We start from the raw sequence: 13,054 nt of genomic DNA, 5'->3' as shown, positions 1-13,054 counted from the left end.
CATGGCTGTTTAAGGGGAACTGTAACTGCACACTTGTTTTCAAGATAATAAAAGTCATACCACTGGAAAAATAGAAAGTAATTGGCTTCATAAGAGATGTGTAATAATAGATTATCAAAGTCTGGATTTATGACATGGTATTTTATCTTCAAAACAGTAAATAAAGCAGTCTTCTCTTCAAAGCCTATCCCCATTTGGGGTTAGTACTTGTGCTCTGAGTTTGGAGGGAGAATTAAGTGACAGTTTCTCACTGTGCACAGTAAGCCTATTGGTAGAGGTTTTGTCACCTTCTAATTTAGAAAAAGCCTTACTGGAAGCAGTGCAATGATTAGGCCAGATCATTTTGCAGCTGCAGCTAACTTTTCTGTGTTAAGGGGAGTTGAAACTCTGGGCCAGACACTGGTTGCACAGTTGTCTCTGTGCCTTTCACTGAGTAGAGAGTCTGAAGTAGCTCTGAGCATGTCCAGGTCTGGGTTCTACCTGTAACTTGCTCTTACAGATGATGAATATTGTTAGTTTGGGGTTTTTTTAAATCTCTTTCACTTTGGAATTTCCTGTGACTTTCCAGTGCCCTGTTGATGATTAACTCTGCCTTTACCCAGGGAGAAATATTCATTAGATGATTAGATTAGCAAGTCACTGGAATTGGATTAATGTAAATACTTCTTGTAGGAGAAGCAGGAGGGGTTGGCACAGTATCTGCAAAGCCTCTGCTGTCAGCTACACAGGAAGGTGCAGAGGAAGAGCAGGAGCAAACCAATCCTTAATGGTTAGGGCAAAGCTTAAGTGCTTTTGTTTGCAATAGGCAGTGAAAGCTGCAGAAAGGATTTCTCCCAAGAAATCTTCTTATGAAGTCGTGCCAGCCAGTGCTTGTACATTCCTAAAAAAGGAGGACCGACATGCTCCACCTTTGCTACAGCCTTTTCTCCACAGCACATGGACAGACCTGGCATGGAAGAGGGCCATGCTAGATTAAATGCACAGATGTGCATTTGTAGCTTATGATGATGATGATGATGATTCTATAATAAGATTTTTGACACAGCAAGGTTTTTTTTGATTTTAAGCTAATCCTCTTATATAACTCAGTTACGTTCTTTCTATTGTCCTGAATATTAATCTGATTTTCAGATACTCTTTTGGGTTTGTTTCTGATTTTTGCATTTGCAGGGATGAGTTTCAACTGATTACAATAGTTTTAGATGGCAACCACCTGATCAAGCATACTGTTCTAATCTCTTGAAGATAATCACTAAAAATATATCTTCCTTAATCTCCTTTGCTGGATAAGAGAAAAAGAGAAGGATTGGAAAGGGCAGTGTGCCGTGAGACTGACTGCATGCACTACAGGTTGCTTTCCTTAGCTTCTTTTGAATAGAAATGCCATCTTTCCCCATCTTAAACAGCTTTGGGAAGCTGTGTGGCTCAGGTGAAGAACTGGTGCTGGAAAAAGTGAAATTTCGAAATTCAGTCAGAAGGATGTCAGTAATTGAGGATGGGGATATTGCAGAGGTCTTGTATCTCATTCCCAAGCAGAGCTTGCTGAAGCAACTGCCCTACTTGAATCCAGATGACTACTACTTGTGTGAGCAGCTATATGACACTCCTGAGCATCTGGGTAAGTGAGGACTGCTGCCAGATCTTGATTTTTGGTCGGTGAATAGGCTAATTGCTTTGCAGTTATGTTTTGTGTAGCAGCAAGATACTGACAGAAAGTCTGTTCAGGTGTGGAGAAATACTTCATCACTGACAGAGGGAAAGAAGAATAAAATGCCAAGTAAGAATCTGGAAGTATTTGGTGGATATAGGTACAGCTCTCTCTGTATGTTGATCCTGGGTCAAAGCGGGGGGCCTCTTCAGAAGTACAGAAGTACTCAAGCTAAAAAATACCTTTTGGAAGCACAGCATCCTGTAAGTAATGTATTCAGAGCTTTCCTATGGCATTTGAGAAACTGTGTTCCCTTCTGCTTGTTTGTAACCTATTGCCAAGGAGTATTATTTGAAACTGCCTCATTCTTGAATTGGAAGAAGTGATTAGAAGTCTTTCTGTGCTCACCTCCTTGTCATTTATTAGGCTTCTGTGGTATCTTTTATCCAGGTGCCTCCTTTTCCTTTTTATGATAAGAAATCATAACTGATTTAGATGCTCTTTGTGCAGGAGCCAGTCCACGCCTTTGATTATCCTTTTACATTTATTTTCCTAATTCTGCCATAACTCTTGAAAATTTGGGTAATAAAACTGTGTTCATCATGTAGCATAATGTGGATATATGCAAAGAGTTACAATGATGTCCTTTGTTCCTCCCTGTACTTAAACACAAAATTTGGTTTGTGTTTTAATTAATATTGAACATTAGCTTATTCCTTAGTAGAACTATTAGTGGTGGGAGAACTTACATCTGGAATTCATCAGCTTAACTGTTTTCTTACAGTCCGTTACAAAAGAAAAAATTGTTTTCTGGAAACTCCTGTCTGTGAATGAGAATTTGGCTATAAATATTTCTATCTTCCAGATAAATTTTAAAGATTTTATCTTCTAGAACTTGCTTTATGGACTTCAGTTTTGATAACTCAAACTGCTTATATGTTGGAGTTTTTTCTATACTAAGCAGATGAAGAAAGCTGCCATGTGCTTGTCACTCTCTCCAGCTCCTCAAAATGTTAATTCTGAGTGACTGTATTTGGTAGGCGAGTATTTTTCAAAGATCTGCTTTGGTGTATGACACTTTTTCTTCTGTACAAATTGCTTTTTGCTAGTCAGACCTGTACCTAATGAACTTCACCTTGTAAGAGAACTGTCCCAAACCCATAAGCTGTTGCAGGTAGTTAATGCTTCTGAGTAATCAATTATATTAAAATTAACATTTCAGTGAAAGCAATGCTAAAACATGGGGCAAATGTATAATATAGCTGTGAGCTAGGAAAAAAAAATCATTCTGCCTTGCCAGCCCCCACAGTGTTTCCCACTGGTATTCTAGAGAGAAAAATCTACATACAATTCAGCATTTTTATAAATCACAATTTAGAAGTGACAATTATTGGGATGAACAGTGACCAACTATATGATCAAGCAGTGCAGGACTCCAGCAAAATTCTTGCCATCATAGCAGGCTGGGAGCTGTCTTCTAACTTGTAGGGGGCTTAAATCAATCTGGAAATCTGCAGATTTGCAGCTCTTCACTCATGTGTGAGCAATCACAAAGATAGTGGGACAGGTTTAGCATTATGCTGCAATTGATAATGCAAAAACCACTATGGATTTCTCCTTTCACCCTCCAGTATGGGAGCTGCTATTCAATAGGGTGGGAATTGTGGTCCTGCTTTCCAGTGCTGTGTATAATGCTAACTGAATGGTTGAAAGGTGTCTGGTGCCTCAGCTTTACTTAAATTACAACAATTGGAATCAGAATCTCACCCACTTAGAATAACAGCAGTGAAATGCCTTTTGAAAACAGCCAGGGGGTAAGTGCTGTATGCGACTTTAAGATGAGAAACATGTAAGTCTGTCTCTTAGGCCATGTGCTGCTTGGGGATTATGGTCCCTCAAGTACTACAAGATTTAGCAGCTTATAAACCCTGCTGAAGGACAGTTTGCTGTCTCTATTTGGCATTGCAAACAGAGATTAGAAACTACACTGTTCAAAGCATTTGGAGACTCAGTAATTATTTTCCTTGCTGATCATAAGTGGAATCATAAACATCAGGAAAGGCCCATATTTTAGATTTTCGGAAGGTCAAGAATTATCAACAGGTGCAGAGCTATTTAGTATTCAGGTGAGCCTTTGGAGTCTCATCCATTTAACCCATGACTTGCTTTTACTTAGCTCTTGCATCCTGAAATTCCATCCCCTTCATAATGGGAATGTGGGAGGTTAAACTTGTCTTACAAAGTTGAATGGTGGCATCATACTGACAGTTAAGAGCACTCTAAAAGTTAAAGAAAACTTGAAAGAAAGAAGTTCAAAAGTTGCCTTGAATCCCTGAAAGGACCTTCATTCTGCATTTCTCTTGAGTTCATTTGGCCAAAGAATTATGAGCCACCTTCCCTTCTGTGTCCAGAGGAGCTCTAAGGATGCTTCCTGGGAGAGATTGCCAGTCATGGTTTGCTGCAACAAAATCTGTCTTACCCCAGCAGGCCTGGTTCAGCGCATGGCTCTGATGCTCTGAGGCCAGACCCTGATACAAAGGAGTCTCTGGGAAAATGTCCCATTTCGAGGATTAGCAAAACCTGAAAGTTGGTTGCAAAAGAGCATTAGAATTTTTAGGAGAAAATGGTGTTGGAACTGTGTGATGTTGTTTCTCATGTAAGATACTGTCACCTGTCACTTGTACCAATGACACCTTGTGGAACCTTGCAGAGTGGTCGCTCTGGCTGTGACAGTGCACACCTGAGGGACAGGAGACACACAACACATTACCTAACCAACCTCTTGTATGAGGTTAGTACCTCTTTATGTAACCATATTTATTTAAAGCAGCACTGGTGAGAATGGCTGCCTCCCTTGCATCAGCTGGATGTGAAGGACGACAGAAGCAATCTGAGAGGATGAGAAGGGCATGGGGGGAAATGTAGGGAGCATTAAAACAGTCCAGTGATGAGACAGGAAGTAAACTGGACTGGTGGAGGAAAATTTACGAAGCACCAAGATCCCATTTAGTCTTCATGTGTAGAAGAGCTGGCTGGGTGGCTGAGACTAACCAGTGGTGGAGAATGGACTGGAATTTAGTTAGAGGATGGTCACCAGTGTGTTCCCAAGGGCTCAGTACTGGGCCCAGTCCTTTTTAATAACTTTACTGATGATCTGGATGAGAGGAGTGAGTGCACTTTCAATCAGTTCTCTGACAACACCAAGCTGGGTGGGAGTGTTGATCTGCTGCAGGGCTGGATCGATGGGCTGGGGCCATTGGTATGGGGTTCAACAGAATGTGTGGAAATGGTTCAAAGCTGTGCCAGGGAAGGTTTAGACTGGACATTAGGAAGAATTTCTTTACTGGAGCATGGCCAAACACTGTGCTTCCTAGGGAGGTTGTTGATTCCCAAAATCTGTCAGTGTTTGAGACATGGACAGTGCCATTAATAACTTGGTCAGCCCTGAGTTGGCCAGGAAGCTGAATTACATCATTAATTGTAGGTTCCTTCCAACTGAAATAGTCTGTTCACTTCTATTCTTTGAGAAATGGGGTGCTGGGGAAAAGAAGGTCTGATTTTTCTGTGTGTGTGCAGAGGAGAGGAGTCCAAGCAACAAAGTGATGTGGGGGAAGACACAGAGGTAGAGAGTTCTGGGCAGGAATGGGCTTTGCAGTTTTGAAATGAAAGCCCCAGTGGTAAAATACAAGCTGCAGCATAAAACTATTCTACATCTGAGTTCCCACACATCAGCTTCTTTGCATTACTAAGGTTTTCTTGCTGTGCTGTGGCAAGAAAGGTAGAGTCCCCAGTTAGGGAAACAAACTTCATATCCCATTGCCCTTTTCCATTCTTAGTACTAAGGAGTGCCCAATTGAAATTATGCAGTTGAATTTCACTGTCTAGAAGTGTAAAGTGTGGACTTGCACAGATAAGAAGTGGGAACTATTACACACTGATCCTGAAAAGCACATAGAGAATAGTTATACTTACTATAATATAGATTAACTGTAATATACAGTTAATATAAGTGTAATAGAGATTAATATATAATAATTATAAATACAATTATAATAATTATAATTAATAATACAATAATATATTTATATATAGTACAATATGTTAGTATACAATAATTATATATGTTATGTATAATATACAGAATATATACTATACATAATATATAATTAATTCTATTAATTATAATATAATATAATTATATATAGTAATAGAATTATATAAACTATAATTATTATAAATATAATTATTATAACTATATAATAATTAATATAAGGTAAATAGAGATTGACTATATAATATAGTCAATATTATATTATTATGACAATATAATATTATATTGACTATATAATATTATATACTATATTATATTGCTGCCATTCTTATTCTGGGATGTGTTAGCAGGAGATACATACAGCAGTTGGGTCATTTTTCTCTGTTCCTGTTACTGAAGAGGACTCTTCTGGATACTGTCTCTAGGTTTGGACATTGTATTTTTGAAAGATACTTATAAATTGTGAGGGGAAAAAAAGGCTATGAGCAAAGATTAATGGAATTAGGTTTGCTAAATCTAGAAGAGTGGTGATAATTGAGAGATTTAGACAATCTTCAGCTGAGTAAGGGATTCTCAAATGGAGATGTGTTCTGCATTGTCCTGAGAAGCACAGAGAAGTGTCCTTGTGAAAAATACTGAGTAGTGGTTTTGTGTTGAGTAAGAAATATAGCTGAAACTCCATCTGTGTTAGCTGTTAATAATCTTTAGTTCTCAAAGTATGAAGAGTTAGCTTGGTTTTTGGGGTTTTTTTGTTATTAATAAAGTGTGAAATGAAGAAGTAATGAGTTAGGATCACTTCTTCATCCTTTGGCCATTTTCAGTATCTCTACTGCAATGTAATCACTGATGCATTTTTACTTAAAATATTAGAACAGTTAATAATACTTAATAATTAGAACAGTTAATAATACTTAAAATATTAGAACAGTTGTAGCCTTGGCTTCCTGTTTCAGAATTCTGGCAAGTGGTTGTCAATGTTCAGATCAATCTAAGCTAATTGGTTTAGTAGTAAATCAGTGGTTTAGCATTAATCTGCATTAAGGTAGCACCATTTAGAGCAACTGAATTCCACTGTAGGGTTCACTGCTCTTTCTCCTAAATTCTTTGTTATCTGTAATCCAATAAACAAGAACAAAATCGCAGTTCTTACTGTTGGTAGACACTAGCAAGGAATATGAGCTAAATCAGCTGTAAATTCAAAGAAATAATTAAAATATTGTGGTTTCATCTCTGGTATGTAAACAGGGCAATAGCAGCAGTGTGAAGATTGTTCAGTGAAATTGCAGCAAATTTGTATTTATTGCTGCTCTGTGACTCCATAATGCCAACGGGTGCTCTGGCTGGAAGGGGCACATTTTGGCTACTTCCCCCCAGTGCTGTTTACAGGGAGCCTTGCTTTTGTTCTGTATCTGATGGAGACTTCCTCTCTTGTGTCCGTCATCTGCAGTTGCATAACCTTGGTATTTTAATCAAACAACTCTAATGCCGTCCCCTTCCTGGGCAGGGTTGCAGCAGGGGTGGCTCCCCCCAGAGCTGCAAGGGGCAGGAGAGTGGGGTGCCCTCCTCCTGTGCTCTGGGGTGCTCAGAGCCAGCACAGCCTCCTGCAGGCAGGACGGATTCAGGTAAATCTGAAATGGAAGCTGCTTCCAAGCTGGAGAGGTTCTGGGCTTTCCGGCTGGATAAAACACTGGTGGCACTGGGGTGGGGAAAAGAGAGGCAGAAATTGCTGTTTCTTCTCATCTGACAGCTGTTCCTTGGGCTTGCTCTGCTTATCCAGAAGGTGAAATAGTGGGGAAATTTCTGAGCAGAGAGAAAGGCATAATTCATACTCACTGCAGCTTTGACTTTGCAGCATGGGTGGAGTGCAGTGGGACTGAGAGAGGGGATTGGTATCCAGCTTCCCTTGCTTCGTCCTCTCCCATCCATCTCTCATGCACGGGGAAGGAGAAGATGAATACTAACGGCTGTTGGCTTCTTCTCCTCCTTTATGCCTGTGAGGTGGGGGTGTCACTAGGTAGACTTTTGTATACAAGGACCTTACAAGCAGCTCTTAGCCTGAGATACTTGGTAAATCTCTGTGGTGAAATAGTTAATGGGAGGAGAAAGGAGGAAAAGGCACCGGGAATGTTCTTCACCCAGGTCATGCAGAACGGGGCAGCTGAGAAGGAAAGAAGACAGTGTTAGAATGGTTGATTGTGATTACAGTATATGCATTATCCTGCTTTTGATATCCTGGTTTTGGTTACTTTCCTTCAAAGAATGAATCTTTATGGTGGGATGCAGAAACATGTGGTACCAGGGGATGCTCATCACTGGTTTGTTACCATGTGAATTAGATGGTGCAGCTGTGTGTGCAGTTTTCAATGTAAAACATAGAAACATTAAACTGTAAAATGCAAAAAACACAAACCAAATTAGTTTATCAGTATACATCAGTACTTGGAAGAGGCACCAAGATTGTTGGAAGATTGTTTATTTTTAAGTTGGCAAACTCTTCTTTAAGAAGAATAATTATTCAAAATATGTGACTCCTTCCTATGGAGCAGCAGCAAAGCAGCTTTTACAGCTTTTATAGTTACCTTTTAGAAATTCCAGTTGGTGCACAAGTTGGAATCAGTTATTCCTACTCTCAATTTGTTGTATGTCTGCTTAATACTTTTATGATGATCCTACTATTGAAATGCCAGCAAATAATTAAAGAGAAAGATTGAAATATGTAAAATATGTATGTTCAGTATGTTCATGCTGAAACAAGTGACCTCCCTAGCTAGCAGATAAAATCACAACCACAAATAGAAAAATTCCGGAAGCTGGAGTAAGGTGATAAAAATTTATTTGCTGTAAAATCTTGTTTGAATATATTAATATTACACTACATAGCCAAATTGTATAAAGCATCTTTTCAGCTTTCTTTGAGGTCCTCTGTGGTTCATTTGATAGGACACTGGAGTGGCAGATACTTGTTGGGAGAGATACATTTGCAGGACAGATTGAGGTGCCTCTTTCGAGAGTCCTATTTATAGTTTAGCGTGGAATCACAAGAGGAGGAATTTGCCATTTGGCACAGTGACAATTAAATAGTCCAGCTTGATCTAAGGGTGGTTTGTGTCCAACGCCCACATGGTGGGTTGCTTCATCCCCAGGCACCATGGACTTGTGGAATGTTTTGCTGGATGTTGTATTGTTGAGGCACACAGTAAAGGTTGGTGCTTAGTGGAGAGACTCTCAGCACGGCAAAACAAAGAACTTGTTGCTTTACTCTGCAAATTAACAGATTGGCAGGAAGCTGCTTCAATCTGGTGTTGCATGGACCTCTCAGGGAGAAGTTCTTTAGACCAGAGAGTCTTTACAGCATTCCTGCTGATTTCACTGAGCCAAAAACTCCCAAGACAGGCTGTGGGGTTTATTCTGCACAGTTAATCCAATTCTGAAGTGGATTTTCAATATCAAATCTTCTTAACCTTAGGCATGCACAGTAAAGGATGACACTTGCATGTGTGCTTTCCTGGTGGGGATTCCTGCCTTCGTGCAATTTTCAGCATTTACTGTGGTGACTGTCAGTGGTTATTATGTTTTTATCAGCAACAGTATTGGTTGTGTTCATGAATTAGCTCAATAAATTCAGTTTATAGCAGGTGAAGAGTGATGATTTTATATGGTAGTTTAAAAAAATACAAAGTTTAAAGCACTGTCTGTACTCATATTGTTGTACCACATCTCAATTTAGTTCCAACTATGGGTGCATGCTGTGAAGGTCACACAGGTGTGAAAAAAGCATGATCTCCTTTCTAAGGATTAGCAATAGCATAAGCTGTTTGGAAGCCAGTTGTCACATCAATAACGTAAATATATATGTTCAGAGATAAATGTTTGTATATACCTGCAACCAGAAGATTTTCCCATTAGTGAGCTTGTATATTTTTGGAGTATATTATATTATGTATACTGGCAAAGAAGTATAATGTAACCATCTTTTCTCATCTGTTTCTTAAGATAATCTGATGGTTTCAGGTGCTTTTTTTACATAAGTGTGTGTGTTAAGCTTCTTAATATTTAGAACAAAGCCAAGTGTACTTGTTTCTTATTTTGTTTGCAGCAGATTAGACTTTATTTCACAGAGTATTACTGTCCTACTGAGTAATAGTGTACTAAGAAAGTCCTGCTGTCAAGAATCTCAGAAAATCAGATTTTGCTTTAAGAGATCTAGATATATTAATAGATTAAAACCTCACAAATGTTTTATTCCCGAGGAGTCTGACTTGAAAGAATATGAAATTATTCTGTTTCTAAAAAAAGCACTAAACCCCCCAAATCCTGGCAGATGAGAATGATTACACTATGCCTTTTACTGAATCAAGTGATTGATGTATTTCCTAAATTTCAATTTGTTTACTCTGAAGGAAAGATGGCACGTGATTTCAAACAGCAATATTTCAGACTGATCGTGTTGAAAGTGGCATGACACAGGTACAGGGCAGAGCCCAGCTCAGCAGAAAGGAAGAGGTTAGGATGCATTATTTGCATTCAACCTCAGGCATTATTTGCTTGAAGATCAATATTATCAATAGGAACACTGTGATCTCAAGGTGTAGGATGGCAGGAGCACAGTACGTGCTGAGAAAGAACCAAGTTCCTCCCTGGTGCTCTGTGTATGCTTCTCTGGACAGTTTAAAACTTGTGTAAGGCAGCCCAGAGGGTCTGTGGTGGGGAGGTCAATCTGGGGGGCCTTCACAGCTCCTTAATTCCTGCTGGTTCCCACAGGACAGTGTGGTGAGGACAGCCTGGCAGCCTCAGACCATTGCACAAGTTGCAGGATGAAGTTATAGAGCAATAGCTGTGTGCAGGGTTGGAAAGGCTCAAGGATGACTCTCAGAATAACAATGCTTGCAGGCTTGGAAGACTTGGGGTGCACCTGGTGTGAGGATCAGTTCTGTCAGGTGCAGCCTGAATTCTGCTCACTGGTTCTGGTGAACCTGAAAAACTCCACCAGCACCTTTGGCTTTCCCAGTCAGCTGCAGCCCTTCAGGAGCTCTGCTGCTGGAGCTGATTCCAGGAGATGGAAGATGAGCCAGCTGTCTGAGTGGCTGAGGGAGAGACACCAGGTTGCTGGAGGAGGGTAAGGTCAGGAGAAACAGAAGCCAGGAAATAGTTAATATATAGCTTTTGAGAATCCTGAAGCTGGGAAGTGTAGGCTTGCCTGTTAGGGCAAGCTGGGCACTGCTGGGTCACAGGGCTTTTGGAAGAAATCCCAAATTGACATGATTGGTTTTTGTCTGAGCAGGCATGGGTTAGTCAGGATAACAGAGCAGGTCACGAGAGAGTGGCATTTCCTTCCTGGAGAAGGGAGCATTTGGCAAAATGCTCTAATTGAGACTTCACAGAGGTGATGGCTCTCAATTGACCTAGGCTGGGCAGTGGTTAAGGTGTGGAAGCCTGGGGCAGCCTTTTTTGTCAAAACTTTGTTCCAGGCTCTTTGCTGGAAGCAAGACACTGAACAGATGGTATTTTCCTGGATATTATTTAGTGGAACAACTTCTCCCCTTTCTTTTTCTGTTTTCTACCTGCCTTTTTCCCTCATTTCTTTATGAACAAGAGAGATCAGTTCAGTTTTGAAGAAATTGTACAAAAACTGTATGCTGATACTTCTCAGCCATGATCTCATCTGTGAAGAATGAGAGCAAGATAAAAATATGAACACCAGCTTTTCAAATGAGAATAACAAACCTTATATCATAGCTAAACTTCATAGTATCTTACTTATACTTTTTCAATATTATCAAGGTACAAGAAATAGCAAAACTAACTGGTTTTACTCTTTCCCCTTGTGGAGTGATCTCAGTATCACTGTCATGCCTCTTGCTGAATGCACAAGATATTTTTCACCAGAAAATAACAGCAACATGAGCATGTTGTTTAGCTGTAGTGTACTCTTTGGGACTCTTCCACCCACACTGTGTTCAAGGAAGACTTTATTTAGTTTGTACAGCGCTAAAGGTATTTAAAGAAAAAGAGTTATTTTGCTTTCCTTTAAAATGAGTACTCCTAAATAACAATAAGTGCCAAGGGATTGTTGCTAGAATGCTATCTACTCCTTTTTTATTTCTGGTTTAGGATATCTGAGTCAATTCTGAGTTGTACAGCAAGGTCAAAATTTTAGCCTTGACTTAGAACAATGAGATTAAAACCAAAAAAACATCCTGGTGTAAAGAGATTTTATTTACAATACTAATGTCTGCTCTTTGTATGTCTTTATTCTGGAGAAGATTATGTTTTACTCTAGCATAATTTATTGCAGCTTGTATTTTTAAAATTGCATTTTATGTGCATGCTGCTGTAGTCTACCACTGCAGCCCTCGTGGCTGAGCGATGTGAGACACAGCAGTGCTAATCTCTAGCACATGTGAAAAATGGAGGAATGTACTCAGAGAACAGAAAGTCCGCATGCCAACAAGCAGCTTCTGTGTCAGCAGCTTGCTGGAACAAAAAAAAAAAAAAGAATGATCATCCCTGCAAGCCTTTTGAGGGTGTCTGAGGATCCCAGGAAGGGGTTAACACACATGGGTGTGTGTCCATAGGCTGCGCTCTGCACATCAAATCAAATATTTATGAATGAAGGTCAGATGTGCCCCTTTAGGAGGCTGTCCCCAAACTGTTTACAAAATACAGCCTGAAAAAGAACACGGCCAGGTTGAGTTACACCCTGACATCTCTGATGTGTCAGAAATGTGACATAGTGGCTTAAGCCTCCATGTTGGTGGGGTTCAGCCCAGCTCCCCACTTGAGCCTCAAGTGCTATTAATAGTAACACACTGAGTCATAGAAGCAAGAATGTCAGACTGCCTGTGCTGTGCTGCTCTTACACATTGGACTGCTAACAATAGAAAGCCAGCCTAGATTTGTTAGAATAGAATAACTATTTTTTTTCCATGCATGTGCCTGTATCTCTGGCTCTCTCGCTCTCTCTCTCTCTCTCTCTCTCTCTCTCAGATTTATTTATTAAAGAATGTCACTGAATAAGAGATACCTTCTGGGTGAGGCAGACTGGCTTGTTTAATTCACTTCCTTTGTTCTGGGTGGCATTTATACAAAACATCTAGAATTTATTTACTGCAAATATTTTTAACGCTGTGTGCGTGGTGTGATTTTTTTTCCAGCAGGTATCAGCCATCTGCTGCTCTGTCTGGCTGATGCCTACAGCTTGTTTCTTTACATTAATATCTCTCTCCCTACATAGAGTAGCATGGAGAAGGAATTCCCTTGTGGAGGTGTGAGCAGTGTAATGTAGGGTGCAGTGTGAATGTAATTTCACTTCTATCATGGAACATAAAGCACATTTTGCACTGAGCTGTGGTCAG

At 39.9% G+C, this 13,054-nt stretch overlaps 1 protein-coding gene across 17 annotated transcripts in view; it reads left to right on the top strand.

Annotated features, from left to right (window-relative positions):
* ABLIM1 (actin binding LIM protein 1) overlaps positions 1-13,054 on the top strand; it is a 187,605-nt gene that overhangs the window by 59,418 nt on the left and 115,133 nt on the right. For 2 of the 17 annotated variants that reach the window (XM_038140685.1, XM_038140686.1), the window contains exon 1: positions 550-1,618. The exons of 2 other annotated variants lie outside the window; for them this stretch is intronic. In XM_038140685.1, coding sequence (XP_037996613.1) covers positions 1,381-1,618 — 238 coding nt within the window. In that variant the 5' untranslated portion in view covers positions 550-1,380. Of the gene's footprint in view, positions 1-549; positions 1,619-7,226; positions 7,322-13,054 lie in introns of those variants that run through there. 13 more of the 17 variants (XM_038140682.1, XM_038140687.1, XM_038140689.1 and 10 more) reach the window with 12 other exon arrangements.

The sequence above is a fragment of the Motacilla alba genome, chromosome 6, assembly GCF_015832195.1.
Source record: "Motacilla alba alba isolate MOTALB_02 chromosome 6, Motacilla_alba_V1.0_pri, whole genome shotgun sequence".
In the NCBI taxonomy this organism is placed as follows: Eukaryota; Metazoa; Chordata; class Aves; order Passeriformes; family Motacillidae; genus Motacilla; species Motacilla alba.
This window is presented reverse-complemented; position numbering and strand designations above follow the sequence as displayed.